General features: G+C 41.4%; 1 protein-coding gene across 10 annotated transcripts in view; it reads right to left on the bottom strand.

Moving 5' to 3' along the window:
• The window catches only part of LOC144770317 (GLIPR1-like protein 1), a 1,599,314-nt gene that overhangs the window by 1,120,369 nt on the left and 460,609 nt on the right, over nucleotides 1-18,336 (bottom strand). For all 10 annotated transcript variants that reach the window (XR_013598866.1, XM_078654790.1, XM_078654780.1 and 7 more), the window contains one exon: nucleotides 1,760-1,987. Coding sequence is in view for 9 of the 10 variants with exons in the window: in XM_078654758.1 (XP_078510884.1) it covers nucleotides 1,760-1,987 (228 nt within the window). In the remaining variant the exon portion in view is untranslated. The remainder of the gene's footprint in view (nucleotides 1-1,759; nucleotides 1,988-18,336) is intronic.

The following is an 18,336-nucleotide window of genomic DNA, read 5'->3' as shown; positions in this document are numbered from 1 at the left end:
CTTTTTTGAGGCCTTAACTGGACGCTCCACAAAAGGTGAGGGGGAAGACCTACCCCTTTTGACTGACCTTCTGGATGACGTAGCTGAAGGAGAGTCCTCACTGACGCTTGACACCGTCTCTTTTCTGGACTTCAATTTCTGGAGCCAAGTGAGGAGGCGACCCTCACGGTCCCGGAGGGACTTTGTAGAGAAGGTGCGGCAGATCTTGCAGTCCGCAGCCTTATGATCCGGATACAGGCAACATATACAGTCCTTATGCCTGTCCTCCACATAAAGCCTTTTCTAGCCACAGGTGGAACATGACTTGAAAATGCTTTCTTCTCCTTGTCAGACATTTCAGAAGAAACACTCAACAATCCTGAAAAAACATTTGAAGAAAAATCTCAAGAGAGTAGAAAAATGAGCAGAGCTCAAAGGAGACTCCCTAAGCACAACGTGCGGTAGAAAATCTGAGGCTCTGAAGTTCCTTCAGGAGGGTTCTATGGGGTGAGGCTCTTCTGATTGCCTGATGCTTAGTTTGGTCTCTTTTACAAAAAGCGGTGGATATGCTACAAAAGGAAATGAGGCCTAGGCCTTTTTTCTTTCTATTTTGTACCTACTGCTACGTTATTTTTGGTACCGAGACTCCCGTTCCGATGACGGGGAATGATACAAGCTAAGGGAATCTATGAAAGTTCCAATATTGGGGCAATGACAGTTGCTCTATAATCGCTGTCGGATGAGGTGTTAGAATGAACTCCTCTTTCCTTATCAGGCTTCCTGTCGTCCATCACCACGATATTACAGCTGCATTTCTGGTATAACCTAATAATAGAACTATAGGTGTGCCAGATATAAGCACACATAGATCCCGCGTACCCTTATGCTTTTTGACTCTGTCTCTTGTTAAATGATTTGTAATGTCTCACATTCATGAAATGCAATTTTACTTAGTAGGAAGTCCTACACGTATTTTTTAACAAGCCTTTTGATCTAGATAATTGCAAATTAACAATAACACAGTTCTGTCAGTATCAGAGAATCTTAAGTGCAACACAACACAAACAGATATAATGAGATATCAAAAACAACTATATACCATTGAAGGATACAGGAAAGCGGTAACTCACCATTACACGACAAACATGGACATTAGAAACAGGATTGTAGATGAGGACAATAAAAACATTTAAAATCTATATAATGCAGTAATGTATATTTCTTAATGTTGTGGCACAATAGGAGTATCTACCCCCATCACGCATATCATGGTTGGCAAACAGAAATGTCAGTTAAAAGAAGGTGAAAGGATCTGCAATGTCAGTTAGTCAATATTATTTATTTTGCTATATTTCAATAGCATAAAAAGTACAATAAATCCATATATGTCACTTTGAAAGCAAGAATACTATATATTACTAAAAAACTGCAGAAAATCCTAAAATTCGCTCTAAATTAACACGAGGATAGAAAGTGCAAGTCTGAAATTTAAATTGCCATTAAAGTGACCATCAGAGACATTAATATTCAGAGTTCGGATCTCCTGCTCTTCAATGAGGACCATAAGAACGATGCTAAACAATAACATAAGAAAGGGTCAACAACGTGTGTACAAAGTATAGTGCTGGACGGCATTGCCTGAATTTGTTTTCAAGCATGAGCGGGAGAATATATCTTTTCCGCGAAGTCATTTATTATGCCTGTTCTAAACCTTTCTGACCGTAAGGATCTTTTAATAGGACGGTTTACAAAAAAATCATAGAAATAAATAAAACATTACCTGTGTATAATGACCACAAGTGCCAGAACATCCATGTGTACTATAATCGTAAACTTTGACCTCTGAGTGCCACAATGGAGTAGGTGCCATAGTACCGAGTGCAATGTTTTCTCCAAGTGTAAAAAATGTTGGATGGGCTTTTCCATGCTGTTTTGTGGCAGGATTATGATCGAAACGGCATTTCGATGCCCATACCTCAGCAGTTTTTGCAAGCGCTGGATCCCAAGACTATCAAACAAAAATAAAAAATTGTTACGTTAATTTTTAACTATTACTTTTTCATTTCAAGATAAAGCATACTAACTGTATTTAAGCTATTTACTGAACGTGTTATAATAAAATATTCAGACGAAAAAGGACTGATATTTACAAGCAATAATTTGCTCAAAATTAATTTCTACAATTTTTACCAAGTGTTGTATTGCTGACACCACTAAAGGATTTATAAACTCGATCTGTTATTGAGATCAACAAGGTATTTACATGTTACTCAAAACAGTATGCAGGCATTCCTTAAAAACATTGTGAAAACCTCCCTCAATCAAATAAACTTCAGAGGCAACTTTAAAACAGGAAAGAAACTCTCTTTACTGAAGAAAACAACCTTGAATTAAGTATGGGCGAAAGCATACTTGCGGTCCGCAAAATCCACGAACTTTTGCAAACTTGTGGATTTTTTTATTTTTGCGTGTTCAAGGGATTTTTTTCAGCGCGGCTACCGCAAAGTTACCCATGCGGTCGTACATGGGCGCGGCCATCTTGTTTTCAGTGTTCGCGTTGCATATTTCCATTTCCGGGCGCTAGTTGCATGCTCGCGTTGTGCATTTCCTACGTGCGGTGCGCAATTGCGTGTTCGCGTCCGCTCTCGGGGGAAATATCGCACAAACTTACACACGTGGTCGCAATGTGCGCGGCAATCTTGTTTTTCATTCATTGCTATGGTTCTAGGCATGCTTTTTCAATCCTCCTTTAATCTTTGTAATCCTTTGTTTCTTTGAACTTTTTTAAAATCTTTTTTACTCTTTATCTATCACTCTATTTTTTTACATCCATATTTTGTGTTTTTTTTCTACTTTTTGTTACTTTAAAACAAATTTTTTTAACTCTCTTTTCTTTTATTTACTTTTTCCCTATTCTTTCCTATTTTATTTTCCTTTAACTGTCCAGGACCATGGCAAAGGGAGCAGGCAAACACCTGAAGGGGAAGGGTCCCGCACCCCGTAGCTGGCTCCCTTGCGGGCGCTTAAGGGGGGAGGCTGTAAGTCCCAGGGAGATCTTCAGCGCGGTGGAGGTGGGCGCACTGGTCTTCTTCGTGCAGCGCCAACTCCCCAAGACCGTCGCGCAGGCGGCAGGCCTGGTACCGGGTACGGCCTCCGGGAGCGTCACCTGCTATGGGGTAAGGTGTGCCGGGCCATGTATCGGGAGTCTGGGGTCCGGCACACCTGCAACCAGGTGACGCACCGGTGGTCGGACATACTGGACCGGGAACACAACCTGCTCGACCTGCTTGGCGTGGAGATCCCTGGGCTTGGTGAGTACTAGTAGATATTTAATCACTACTTTGTTGTCTTCTGCTCTGTGTTATGATATTGCAAATATATTTTTTTTACGAAGAGCAAGAATGCTGCCGATTACATTGCAGGTATATTATGTTTGAAAAGCTTCTGTGATTGCAGGTTCTCGCCTGCTCACTGGCGGTTCTACTATGCTTACTTGTTTTCAATTTTGTGCTCATATGGCCTGAGTGATTATGTATGAGTGTACTTTACAGAACTGCATAATGCTAGACACTAGAGATTACATTGCAGGTAAATTATGTTTCAAAAGCTTCTGTGACTACAGGTGCTCGCCTGCTCACTGGCGGTGCTACTATGCTTACTTGTTTTCAATTTTGTGCTCATTTGGCCTGAGTGATTATGTATGAGTGTACTTTACAGAACTGCGTAATGCTAGACACTAGAGATTACATTGCAGGTAAATTATGTTTCAAAAGCTTCTGTGATTGCAGGTGCTCGGCTGCTCACTGGCAGTGCTACTATGCTTACTTGTTTTCAATTTTGTGCTCATTTGGCCTGAGTGATTATGTATGAGTGTACTTTACAGAACTACGTAATGCTAGAAACTAGAGACTCAAGTCCGGGGAACCAAGATGGCGGATTGAAGCCGCAGTGAGGAGGAGGCAATAGGTGGAGGCTCCCGTAAACCCCAGCCATGAGATGAAAGGTTTTGCTCCTTTGTTTTGGAAACGGAATGCTGTTAGCTACAGAAAAGGAAAAAGACGCTTAACTAAATATAAAGAGCTTCCGTGTAGCTGGTCTCTGGATAAAATTACGAATATCGAATGCTCCGGACCTTGGAAGGACGATACTTACGCTGGCTGAAAGCCTAGAAGGCAGCTAGTCTCCGTCCACGTTTTTTCTGCTGGCTTAGGGAGGCGAGTCTCGCACGGCTTGCAGCTGCTCTGAATCAAAGCTGGGAACTGAGCGAGGGAGAGTCGCGGTTGCTGCCTTCAGAGTCTGGACGGACGCAGAGTTGGTGGATGGCTCCTAAATTGAATACTCAAACTGCTCGGGCTGGGAGAACAGCTAAGGCGGACTCACCTGTGATGGTCCCGAAGATAACGGCTGGGGACTTGGTAGCGGCTGGGGCAGCAACCGCGGGTGAACCAAGAGGAACTGGAGCATCTATGGCAGTGGGTAAACAACTGATAAGGCCCCCCCTGTTTGTAGCCAGCACGATGTTAGACCCTAAAGCCTATTTAAATGCTACTGACATTGCGCACATTCAAAAAACGAACTATAACGCTAATGAGGTGAACTGGTAACATTAATATTTCTAACGATGGCAGTATGTGCGCAAAAGGAACTCTCTCTGCTGACAGGGTGGACACCCAAGCTTCTGAGCCAGAGACGGATGGCAGAGTTGAAACTACAGTGTCTACAGTCATACCGGTTGAAGGAGCCAGCAAGGGTGAAAAACCCGAAATGGAGTTAAAGGTGCCTAAATGAAAGGGTAGTAATTCGGAGGATGGCTTAGAGGATGACATAGTCTTGGTCTCGAATTTGGAGGGTTTACTATGCTCAGTGAATGAAACTGAATTGGAAACAATCCCTGATGTTTCAAAAAACCCCGCTGCTCTGGTAAATGTAAGTGCTGGGAAAGAGAATCAGACTAAAGATGCTATCAACACCTCAGACAATGGCGCATTATTCTCAGAAGGAACTGTGGATCTGGATGAGAACTCCAGTATTGAATATGAAGAGATACTAGAAGAGGGGGAGGAGACGTACACTGCCAAGACTGGGCTTGGGGCTGCTAAAACTTTGGGCAATAGAAAAGGAAAATCTAAAGCCAAAACAAAACTGAAAAAGGGCTCTAATAAGAATCTCTCTCCTGCTAATACCTTAAAAAAGAACAATAGGGATGAAAGCCCTTTACGAAAATGGATGCAAGCAAAGGGAGGGGTCAAGAAAATGGCCCTAAGGCTGTCAGAGGCGAGCCCGGTGGAGGATCCAGGGGTGCGAAATGGAGTTAATTATTCTTCTTCTTTGAGCCCCCCTCTGACTCAGAAGACTCTAAACTCTCCAGCTTTGGAGGTCGATAAAGAGGATCTTCAGAGGAAACCCGGCTATAGTGTGAATGAAACTGCCCAAAATTTAGTTATAGAAACCGAATCTCTTGGGCTAATTAACATTAACATTGACCCCGCTCCCATTACTACTACCAACTATCCTATGTCTAGTGGCGAATCACTTGTTTCTGAAGAAATACAGGAATTTAATTATCCTACCTCTTCTGTAGATTTAATACTGAAAACACTTATGGATCAGAGACAAGAGGGACAACTTTATTTTTTACAGCTGAGAGAAGACAACACTAAAGTACAAAACTCGCTGGCAGAGTTATCTAGCAAACTTGGGGGTGTTACGCGAGAAATTGAAGAACTAAAACAGAGGGTCGTGAAGGTAGAAGAGGGGGCTGTCCATACTGAATCTTTAACTCCCCAGCATACAGAGAGCATAAATACTTTGGAACTAAAACTGGAAGATATGGAAAATCTTCGATTATTCGGAATTCCTGAAGGGGCGGAAGGTGCGGACCCCAGAGCTTATGTTGTCAAATTGTTCCAGAAAGCATTTTTAGATCTAGCGGACTGGGATTGGGATACACAACTACAAAGGGTACACAGACTACCTCTGGTTCAAAGGAATAAAGAAAGTAAACCTCCGCGCCCTCTACTGATTAACTTCGGAAATTTTCTTCTGAGACAAGCAGTCTCATTAAAAGCAAAGCCAAACACTCCTGTGACAGAGGACAATGTGAACTTCTTTGTACGCTCAGATCTGAGTAAAAACACGATGGATAGACGATGGAAACTTCGCCAATTAATAGATCCATTCAAGTCTGTGGGCTGCACGGTTTATTTACAAGAGCCAGCTCGCTTAAAAGTGATCAAAAACGGGCAGGTGTACTTCTTTACGGATGCAATGGAAGCAGAGCATGCCCTAGCTAAACTTAGCACCTGAATTGAGGATCAAGGGCACGCATGCTCTCTGAAATGTTCACATAGGAATAGAAATATTTAGTAGTTTTCTTATTGATTACAATTATGTCTGTCTCTTTTTTCTTTGGTCTTTATCCTTTTCTTTTTTCTAGCTTGGGTGGAAGGTTGAAGCCTCCTGGCTATCTCCTCGTAGTGCGGCCATGCCAACGGCAGCTGGGTATAGAGGGTGGTTCTTCTTAGGAGGTTTAGAGGGTGGAAGAGTTTGGAGGAGGGTTGAGGGGGGGGTTGGTCAGGTAGGGGAAAATATATTGCAAGAGGTGGAAAATGATAAATGGAAAAAAGTAAACTCGGCATTTTTAAGTATTTAAAAACACAGAGGAAATGTATTTATGGTTTTCATATGACCCTGATTAGGTGTCTTGCATGGTATGTGGCAGGTCTCAACAGTAAACAAAAGAGAAGATTGGTTCAGGAAGAACTTAATATGTACACGCCGCATTTGGCTATGATATCGGAAACTCACATCGGGTTTAAAGATAGGAAATTATTGGGACAGATTGGATATGAACTTATTGTTTGCTCTACCTTGGGGGCTTCAATTAGAGGGGTGGCAATATTAAAACAGAAATATTTTCCTATTGAAATTACGAAGACGGCTGCTGATCCTAAAGGTCGATGGGCAATAGCTCAAGCACAATTTGAACACAGTAAATACGTATTTTGTGTGGTTTACGGGCCTAATATTGACGAACCAAAAATGTTTGATTTGTTAAATATTGAATTGCTGGAGTGGGAGGGAGAGCTGTTGATCATGGGGGGATTTTAATTGCGTTATGTATTATGCGGTGGACTCTACTAGACACGGTATATTACAACGTATGTGTAAAGTTAGAGCAGCAATATTGGAATCCAGTCGATTGCATAATTTGACAGATGTATGGTGATTTAAGTATCCTAATGTAGCAGGGTTTACTTACTACTCAGCCCCTCATAATCTATGTTCCCAAATAGACTTGGTATGTGCAACGGATAGAATTCTGGAAGGGTGTAGTATAGAATTGTGTCCTAGAGTAACGTCTGACCATAATCCTCTACTACTGGAATTTAATATTTATAATAAGAAACGAGAGGTACGGCAATTTACATTTCCCAGATCTCTTATTTCTGATCAAATATTTATCTCACAATTGAAAGAACACATCAAGGAATTCATAGACATTAATTTAAACACAACAATAGTAACAACTGTCTGGGATGCATGCAAAGCAAGTATAAGAGGCCTCGCCCAACAATATGTGTTAAAAAAAAAACGCTGAGGCCCGGAAGGAGATGGAGCTTATGACTTCTAACATTCTGGCTCTGGAACGAAATTTAGCAAATGACTTAATGGAGGGGAAGCTGAATAGTGATCTTTTTCCCAATGGCACCCCCACGGCGTAAGCAGACCCGGGTATCATCATGGTATAACTCAATTTGTAAAAAGGTTAAATCCGAGTTAATTGCCGCTATCAAAGCAGGAGCAGACAGGACCTCAGTTGCCAAACTTAGGAGCCAGTATAAGGAAACTATGGTCTTGGCGAAAAAGGAGTGGGATTGGAATCACTGGCATGACCTCTCCTCGGCTTTAGAATCCAGGGACTCGAAAAAATTCTGGACCCTGGTGAATAATGGCACGGAAGAGGTCAAAGCGGCAGTGGATTCCAACATTGCATCATCCGCCTGGGAAGACCACTTCGGCAGACTGTATCAAGAGATTGAACAGCCTGCCTATGAAGCGGCCCTTAGTGATACATCCATCCTAGGAGATGGCCTAGAATTTACCCTTGGCGAGGTGGTTAGTGCAATAGAGAGATTGGCAATGGGGAAGGCCCCTGGATTAGATCGATTGCCCGGTGACCTTTTCAGACAACATCCTGAGATCTGGGGTCCATACTTCCTTATTCTTTTTAATGCCATCCTGGGAGGTATGGAGATCCCCTGTACTTGGCTGGGAGCAGAGATAGTGCCTATTTACAAAAAGGGTTCCCCTCTTCTCCCATCCAACTACAGGCCGATCAGCCTCATAGATGTTCCCCAAAAACTCTTCTCTCGCCTCCTATTGGACCACCTAAATGACTGGATGGAGGCAAATTAAATCTTGAGTCCCCTTCAGGCTGGCTTCAGAAAAAGCACGTCCACCATGGATCAGGTCTTCCGCCTCATTCTCCTGTACTGGAAGACAGTGAGGATTGAGGGGGGGAGGCTATACATGGTGTTCGTGGATCTGAGGTCAGCCTTTGATCTGGTCCCACGGAAAAAACTCTGGCAGGTCCTCAGGGAGATGGGTGTTCCATCTCATCTGTTGCACACCATAACTAGGCTCCATGATGGTAATTATGCGCAGGTTAGGTGTGGTAGGGACGGGGCGTTGTCAGCAAGATTTCCTGTTCTAAGAGGGGTAAGGCAGGGTTGCGTCCTGGCGCCGACCCTGTTCTGCCTCTTTGTTAACAGCGTCATATCTCACCTTGATGACGTTAAAGATAATGACGCCCCTCTTTTGGCCGGCAGGAGGGTGCCAGCTTTCATGTTTGCTGACGACACCCTCCTGCTTTCCAAAACCCCCATGGGGATCCAAAGGATTCTAGATGGATTTGATCTTTTCTGTAGACAACATGGTCTAGAGATCAATACAGAGAAGACCAAATTCCTGATCTTCAATCCATCCACAAAAACTAGACCCAATCCCACTCTGGGTTTTGTCAGCCTAGAAAGGGTCAAAACTTTTCAATACCTGGGGGTAACATTACACGAGAACCTATCCTGGGAACCCCAAATTGTAAGATCTCGGCTTAAGCTGTCTCAACTTTCCGGTGCGATTTTGAGGGTTGTAAATTCGTCAACCTTCAAACCAATAAGTCCGGCACTGGAATTGTATAAATTGCAGGCCAAAGCGGCCGCTTCATATGGCAGTGAGTTATGGGGGCATAGAGCAGGTTCGGTTCTCGCCAGCGTCGAAAACAACTTCCTTAGACGTCTTCTGGCCCTCCCCCGGAGTACACCTTTGTTTCCCTTAAGACTGGACATGGGCTTACCATCTATCACTGCTGAGCTGGAGTCTAAGCCAATAAGATCTGGCATAGGCTTTGGTCTACCAGTGAGCTTGCCCATTATAGGAGTGATCTTGTCCATGTAATGGAACTGAACCAACGTGACAAAATTCCCTGGTTGACCTACATAAAAAAAGAATTGTATCGGTTAAAATTACCTGAATTATGGGAGGCACCTGAATCCGGTTGTCAAAGGCTTTCCCGCAAACGTTTGGTACAGATCCATAAGGAGAAAAGCTTGGATCTCCTCCTGACCTCGACCAAACACGGCACCCTAACCGAATATTTCCTACAATCCAAAAATTCATATGAATTTTAAGGTTTTATGGATATTATTTATCCCATTTTAGCCAGGAAGCTGTTTATACAGTGGAGGCTTGGCACTTTGCCAGTCAAAACCTTCACTTGTAATTGGCTTCACTCTGATGACAAAATTTGCCCAGGGTGCAACTCCCATGATGAAGATGAAATACATTTTTTCTTTTTCTGTCCTGCATACCAGAGACCAAGGAAATATTGGTTGGTCCCCCTATGCAGGAATTTGGGATTTAAGAGCCATATGCACGCGTACAGAGTATTAAGAACTAGTACCTTGCGCCACATAGTTTTCGCAGTGGCAAAATTTATCTTTGCTATGTGGCAGATCAGGAAAAAACTGTTAAACGCACAACTGTCGTAAATATTGTAAATAGTTTCCACATCACGGACTGTGCTTTCGGATCAAGCCATGAATTGTGTTTCATAACTATGAATTGGTTTCTTTCTAAAATATGTTCTGAACATCCTGGCAATCAATTTTTATGATCTGTTTTTATGATTGCATTCCTTTTTTGTATAAATGTCTAAATGTATTTGTAATGTATCTTTTATGGTCTAGATGACCGAAATAAAGAATTTTTGGATTGGATTGGATAGGATAAGAATGGATTTAGTGAAATTGCAATCAGATACTATAAGGACCCTGAGGGAGAAAAGTAGCGCCAGGCTTCATGAATATCATCTGACACAGTATGACAGCGGGGATAGGATTGGAAGAGTGCTCGCATACAAAGTAGCGGATAAAAGAGCAAGGACTAATATTAAAGCAATCAAAGGCAGCGATATTGTCACATATAATCAACCAGATCAGATACTAGAACAATTAGCTGATTATTATTGTAAATTGTATACTCCAGAAAAAGTGCCTACAAAGGAAGATATATCATCATACCTTAGCTCTTATATGAACGTACAACAAAATAAAGAAGCGGTTGGGCTTCTAAACTCAGAGATTACATCAGATGAAATTAAGACAGCATTTTTATCTCTTCCCTCGGGTAAGGCAGCAGGGGAGGATCTACTTCCTATGGAACTTTATAAAATTTGTTTGTCGGAATTGCTTCCTTTATTTAAATTAGTTGTAGATTCTATCGGTGAAACTGGGAGAGCTCCTCCTTCTTGGAGAACAGCCAAGATAGTATTTTTTTTTTTAAACAGAAATCGGCTGAGGAATGTGGGTCATATAGACCCATATCGCTGATCAATACGGACGCTAAGGTCTTCGCTAAAATATTAGCGAACCGACTTGCACCCTTAATGCCTGAATTGGTTAATATGCAACAACATGGTTTTGTTACAGGACGAGATACCACTGCTCATATAAATAGGCTATTACGGCTTTTGATGTAGCGTCAACCAACTCCACCCCACTTGGTATGGTCATGCTAGATGCTGAAAAGGCATTTGACCGAGTGGGGTGGGAGTATTTATGGGCCGTACTGGAAGCATTCGGCATGAGGGGTAAATACCTTGGGTGGATTCAGTCACTATATCATCAACCAATGGCACTGCTTAGTTATGCAGGAAAGAACTCTCTCAGCTTCCCAATAGGAAGAGGAACTCGGCAGGGGTGCCCCCTTTCTCCCCTGCATGCGCTATCATTAGAGCCATTTTTGAACGCACTTTTAACACAGCATGATATTATTCCACTTCAGCATAGGGGGAACAGTCTAAAAATCACAGCATACGCGGACGACGTAGCGATATTCACCATGGACGTAGTTAAGGCTATACCTGTAATAACAAAAGAAGCAAAAGATTTTGGCAACGTATCCGGGTACAAACTAAATATAAATAAAACGCAGGTCATCGCTAATTATAATCCTTCAACGACGGTATTGGGCCTGTGTGCTAATGCCGTATATTTGGGAGTTAAAATATCTGCAAAGACTGCTGAAATAATAGCCCTCAACTATGACCCATTATTAAAGGAAGTTGCAAAGTCTCTTAAAAAATGGCACAAGATACCGCTTAGCCTGATTGGGCGTATAAATCTAATAAAAATGAAAATTGCACCCAAATTTCTTTATTTATTTAGATCAATTCTGCTACGTCTCAATAATTCTTTTTTTTTAAAACTTGATGGAGGTTGCTGAAGCTATATATGGGGCTACAAAAAAGCTCGGAGAGCAATAAATCTCCTAAAACTTCCGACTGAAAAGGGCGGTCTAATGTTTCCCGATTTCAAATTATATTTTTTTGCTTCCTTTTTTGGTCGGTTTCGCAGTCTGTTGAGAAATGATAACTCCTTATTTTTTCATCAGCTAATGCTAGGGCCTGATAGTAAACAATTTATGGCCCGAGCCAATGACCCAAATTACTTCAAACGAGTAAAATTTAAGACTGCTAGGCATATTGTACAAATTTGGAAACAGATAATGATTCTTGATAAGATATCTTTTTTTTAATTTGGAATTAAGGTTATGGGGAATCCAAGACATCCTGGAATCTTTTCAGATGGGGCAGGGACAGTATGGTCTAGCTGCGGCATTAATACTCTTGGAGATCTTTATGGCCCTGATGGTTTATCAGGGTTTACTTCACTTAAATTAATACACAATCTGAATGGTAGGATGTATTTTAAATATATGCAACTCCAAGACTTTTTTGTTCGAAGAATGAATGTCAAAGAAATTAGACACTCGGACATCTTGCAATGCCTGTACTCAGATCGGACTAAGTCACTGATTAGTGAAAGCTATGGACTTCTGAATCAGGCAAAGGAGATGATTGTGGAAAATTAGCATCCAAATGGTTGGTTAGGCTGGGATTAAATATAACTTCCAAGCAGATATCTGCTTCTCTCCTTCAGATTAATCGAGTAGTACAGTCTTCTAGTATTAGACTGCAGCTTTATAGAACTGTCTGCCAATTATATTATACTCCTCAGAGAATTTCTAGCTGGGCATCAGATAACTGTCTAAACGAACCCACAAGCTGTCCTAAATGTAAATTGGAGGCCGCTGATATCGGCCATATGCTCTTTTCATGCCCGGCATTATCAGAGTTTTGGAAGGGCGTATTAGACGTATTAGATAGGAAACATATTGTGTTTCCACCTCTCTCAGCTCATCTGATTCTAATAGACCTTCAGGAACTGAATAGTCCAAATAAAGATCTGAATTCTATTTTATTTGCTTGTGCAAGACTAACCATAGCTAGGGCATGGATAGCTCCAGATCCGACGTACGTTATGGAATGGTGGGCCTTGGTGAATGAAATACATACCATGGAGATAGATTTAGCTAGACTAAGAGGGCCTAACTCTCTGAGGAAAAAAGTAGGGGTTTGGGATATTGTATTTGGATCAGAATAACCTTGTAAACCTAGATTTGGAGGTTGAGACCACATTGACGATTAGCTATTCTTTTCTGTATGTTTTTTATAGATTTTTTCTCTGGTTACTTTTTCCTCTGTAATAATCATGTATTCTGCTTTTTTCTTTTCTTTTGGAAAATATTCGCTTTATAATTATGTTATGAATTGTAAATGTATCTATCTTATTTGCCTCTTGCAATATCAATAAAAATGTTTTTAAAAAAAGAGACTCAAGTCCAGTCCTTCCTTTGTACTCCTGCCACTAAGAAGAGATAGTGGTGGTGGATTGATAGTTTGAGTATATTATGACTGGTTATGTAGTAGGAAACTTTTTAGTGGTCTGCAATCATGACGGAATGTGTCTGTCACTTTGCGTGCTGCGGAGTGCTGCCTGCCAGTCCTAGTAGAACCTTTTTGTAGTTGGTTTAGTGAGTTACATAACTTTCCAAGTAGACGGTTCGCGAATCCAGCAATACTAATATCCTAGTAGACCACATCCGATAGGTCAATAATTTAGGTCAATTGTTGTCTATTTCCCCGAAATATTTTGTTATTGTTTTTTTGAAATGTTTGATTTGGTTGACAACAATCAAACTTGTTTGTGTCTTTCTTTCATGTACAACATTTCAAGGGTTGCAGTGCACACCGTTTTTAAACATCTTCCTTCGTTTTGCCATTTGCATTCAGTTGTCTTCCTTTCGCGTGCTGCCTGGATGGCGCGATTGCCCTGGTATCACGCGGTTAACATTGTTTCTATGGGCATGGAGGGGGCTTTCCCTCCATATCCAGGTGCACAGCATTATTTGCGATCATCATCAAATGTTATCAACAGTTGTCGAGTTTCAATGATTGTTCCTTATAATCCAAAGATTTATTGTCATCTTATTTATTTTTGTTGTTCAAATCACTCGTGCGACATATATATTTCAACAGTTTCTCATGCCCAGATATATATGTCGTACGAGTGATTTGAACAACAAAAATAAATAAGATGACAATAAATCTCTGGATTATAAGGAACAATCATTATTGAAAATCGACAACTGTTGATAACATTTGATGATGATCGCAAATAATGCTGTGCACCTGGATATGGAGGGAAACCCCCTCCATCCCCATAGAAACACTGTTAACTGCGTGATACCAGGGCAATCGCACCATCCAGGCAGCACGCGAAAGGAAGACAATTGAATGCAAATGGCAAAACGAAGGAAGATGTTTAAAAACGGTGTGCACTGCAACCCTTGAAATGTTGTACTAATTTGCCCTACTGCAAGTGGCACCCATGAGAAATAAACTGCAAACAAACCATAAAGGACGTGATTACACTCGTGTGATAAGCACCTCAGAAATGGAAATTCATTGCGATCGGAATGTTGGTTTCACTCGCTTACAGTTTTCAACACCAGGAGTTAATAGACATTGTATAGTTTCCACAAATTTTGTAATCTGTTTTAAAACATACAAATTTATAATGTTCTCATGTTAAAATGTATTATTTTTGCTTCAGCACAGTGATTTATAACTACAGGGTGGGCGGGGTATAGTTGAATCGCTCGAGGCAACAAAGGCAAAGGGGAAAAAACGAGATGACACTCTCGTGACACAACGTAGAGGTGTATTGTGGGCTACGTAGTCATTAGCGTGAACAAGACTATTGTAGGGTGGTTGTGATAGGTGTAATTTAAAACCTGAGGGAGTGTCTAAGTTGCGTGGGTTAATTTAGAGACAGTTTGCATTTGCCTCATAAAGGCAACCATTTTGAACAGACAGATATGATCAGAGGATGCGAAGGTATGAGCTAAATGAGGTATGTTGTGAGGGTTCAAGATCGGGCAAAAGATTAGAAAATTTTAGGGTGGGAGAATAGGTGATTCACTGAAGGATTTGTAGTGAATGTAAGGGTTAACATCTTAATATGAAGGGCAGGAGGTTAAAATGATGGTTCTTTTTTAAGCAAAATAGCGGTAGCATAGCGCACTGCGTTCAGAGGGAAAGTGCTGAACAAGGATGATTTTGAGAAGATAGTATTGCAGTTTGTGTAAAATAACATGTAATGTCGAATATAGCGGTTTAGGCCACTTTTTAATGTCGATGTTTTTTTCATTTGTAGTGAATCCCTGAGGAAGGGCTAATGATTATAGCCCGAAATGCATTGGGTAACAACAATTTCGCAACTGAGGGTGTTTTATGTTTTATGGCGTATCGAGACAAAGGCTCGGATGGGCATATCTGGGCATAAGAAACTTTCTTTCATGTACATCAGCTCCTTCCAGGGGCAAGAGGACAGAGGAGGTAGCGGCGCCGGCAGAGCAGGAAGGCCAGGATCGGTCCGCTGAGGGCTCCTCTGCTGGCCCCAGTAGGTTTTCCTGTTAATATTAATAATTATACTTCCCTAACTTTTACAGCACCTATTTATTCCAAACGTTCATCATAATGCTATTTTTTCCTAAATCGTCTTTGATCTTCTTGTAGACTGTTTCTAAATTCTTATCCTGCCTTTACTATGACTCTTTCATTAGTCTGTCTGTGTAGCTAGCTAAGCTTGCACAGTTGGCAAAAGGTGTTAAAACAAAACTCATATTCAGCAATAGCTCTAGTGCTATCCTCTGGGTTGTCCATAATGTCTATTGAAGTCTTCTTAATGTTTATGTTTTGACAATTCCCAACAATAAAATGTCAATGGCCACCAAGAATAAGATACTAGTTAAATTTTTGATTGGATAGGAGGACATACTACTACTGTTGCAGGGACTATTCTGCACAAACAGAACTATGGACAGGAAATAGGGCATTGGTGATAATAGGCGCAGTTAGACTTTCCACATACCTCAGTCATAACAGAAGTTGAACCCCCAATCTCCTTACTGACTAGCTAGTGTGTCACAGTCATTATTTAGATCCCGAATACAGCAATGAATGAACCCCAATGATTATACAACCCTGAACATAAGACTACGGAGTCAGAGTCCCGATCTCTCGGAGTCACGGACTCATGCTTGCAAATTGCAAACCCTTTCGCTCACTCACTCATGACCAAAAACCACAGAGTCTATGTAAGTTTTAAAGCTTTATTAAAAGTAAAACAACTAGCTCTGTGTGTACTATATTAAATTTAAATTGTGCATTATATAAAAACATTTATTAAAATCAACTTCATATAAGATAAACGGTGAACTCTTGAAAACTCAACAGAGGCTGATTTTACACATTAATTGTGGGAGAGCCCTCACCTGGTTGGTACTTAAAGTCTTGGTGGTGATGATGACGACTCCGAGTAACATATTGTTCGTAGAAGGGATGCTTCTGTCTGTTATGAGAAAAATGGTGCGTGATAAAAAGCAAGCATTCATCAGTTGTGCCAAAAAGTGTAGCATGTCATGGCTAAGCATAAATAAAAAACACCCTCCCCTTACGAAAGGGGAATTTTCAATTTAGACTAGAGAGTCGTAAATAATTGAATTTGTTTATTTAGTAACATATTTTTTCATTCCTAGACAAAATAGGGAGTGGTGTATATGGCATCTAAAAATATTAAATGTATTTTCTAGTCGTAACACCATCGCACAGCCCACCACCAGTGCCGGGGCCAGCGCGGAGGTTGTCACTCCAGGGGCGGATGCGGTGCCAGCAGGAACTGCTGTGGGGGATGCCACGGTAGTAGCGGGCAGTGGTAAGCTATTATATTCCTTACTTATTGAGATTGCAACGTAGGCTGGCTGCAGGGGTGTATATGTTGTACAGTACAAGTACACTTTACTGTTAAGAAGACTTACAAATTTAGAACTAAGTTTTTGTCAACCAGGTAGAAGACAGTCACCCTTGACTTTGTATTAGCAATAGCATTAGCGGCGGGAGTTGACGAGTAACCAATGGCCTCCTCTAAATTTGACTTCAACTCAGCTGTGAAAGTTTTATCGAGAAGCCAAGTCAGATCAGAGATTAACTTGATGGATGGGATGAACGAAAAAGGAAAGAAGGGTGTAAGGAAGGACGAGCGAGTTAAATTAATGACTGGCAAAGAATGATAAATGTTTTTGAATGCAGGCACAGGTGGCTGGGAATCTGATGCATGGCCGGTTGAAGGCTGAAGCAAGGATGGGTGGAAGGAGAAAGAAAAGAGGACTGCCTGGGTGGGTGAAACAGAAACTGTATGTGTGCGCAATATATCCTTTGGTTCAAATTCAAATGCAAGTCAAGCATGGATGCATGGCTGGCGGTTTACAAAATAAAATAAAAAGGGTGTTTTTCGGTGAGAAAAAGTAAGGTTTGTCCAGTTGAGACATTAATAAGAATGATTGACATTTATTTTGAATGGATGGATGCCTGGATGGTATCGTCCTCATAGATAGCATAGGTGTATGTAGACAGAGTAGACGGTCACTGGATGAAGAGTGTTACTTTGAAGAGCATGTAACACAGCATGTCCGTGCCAGAGTAGCAAAGCCGAGGAAAGTAGAAGTTGTCATTTTTCAGAATACTCCCTTGACTAACAGTAGTTTGCAAGCACAGCATATATTGTGTATCCATATTGTATAGTTCACATTATCAAGTCAAGTCACAACTCACAAGTGCCTTATTCCGGCGATTATGGGGACCACTCACTACCTCTGTTAATAATTTTTTTTCAAATGTCATTCATGTGCGGCCTATCGGTGTTCACTCAATCAATAAAAACAAAGCACCTAAAGTCATCCCTTATACAAGCAAATATCCTGTGAAGGAACAGATGATCATATTATTTATCTTCTTCATTTTCCTTTTGTAGTAGTCAGGGGCAGGTCAGGGCAAAAGTTAAATTAATTGAGCAGTAGCCCTAGTAACAGAGTGTGGCCAGTGCCACCCGTAATAAAGTAAGAGCTTCACCACCTGTACTGGACTGGTAACAGTAACGCAAGTCTGCGTCATCATGGCTTGTGTCTGTTTTTCTCGGGTGCAAGCTGACTGCGCTGGCATTATGCCGGCTTCCACAAGTTTACGTACTAATTTCGCTAAACAAGAGAGAAGAAGAAGACTGGTGTGCTGTCTGAGTCTAATGTAGTTAGTCCATATAGTGCTAGTAGAATTCCGGAAACTCCCACTAATGTTAGAGCAGAGGCCGACGAAATGGGAGGTTAGATAGATAGATGCCACAAATGTTATGTACTGTGCTTCCAAGTTGCTAGTGCTACTGTGACACAACTTTCTGTTGAATTATTTTGTGTTAATCTTAAAGAGCAGTGGTTACAGTTTGTTTTTCTTTCTTCATATAGATACTCCTTCAAACTAACAAGGAAGGAATTGGCTGTCCAGGCCCGGCAACTGAAGCTGAAGGCAATTGTCGCCGAATATCGGCGGGTGGTGGCTCAGGA

The sequence above is a fragment of the Lissotriton helveticus genome, chromosome 1_1, assembly GCF_964261635.1.
Source record: "Lissotriton helveticus chromosome 1_1, aLisHel1.1, whole genome shotgun sequence".
NCBI classification, from domain to species: domain Eukaryota; kingdom Metazoa; phylum Chordata; class Amphibia; order Caudata; family Salamandridae; genus Lissotriton; species Lissotriton helveticus.
Note: the sequence above shows the minus strand (reverse complement) of the source record. Positions and strands in the feature narration are given on the sequence as shown.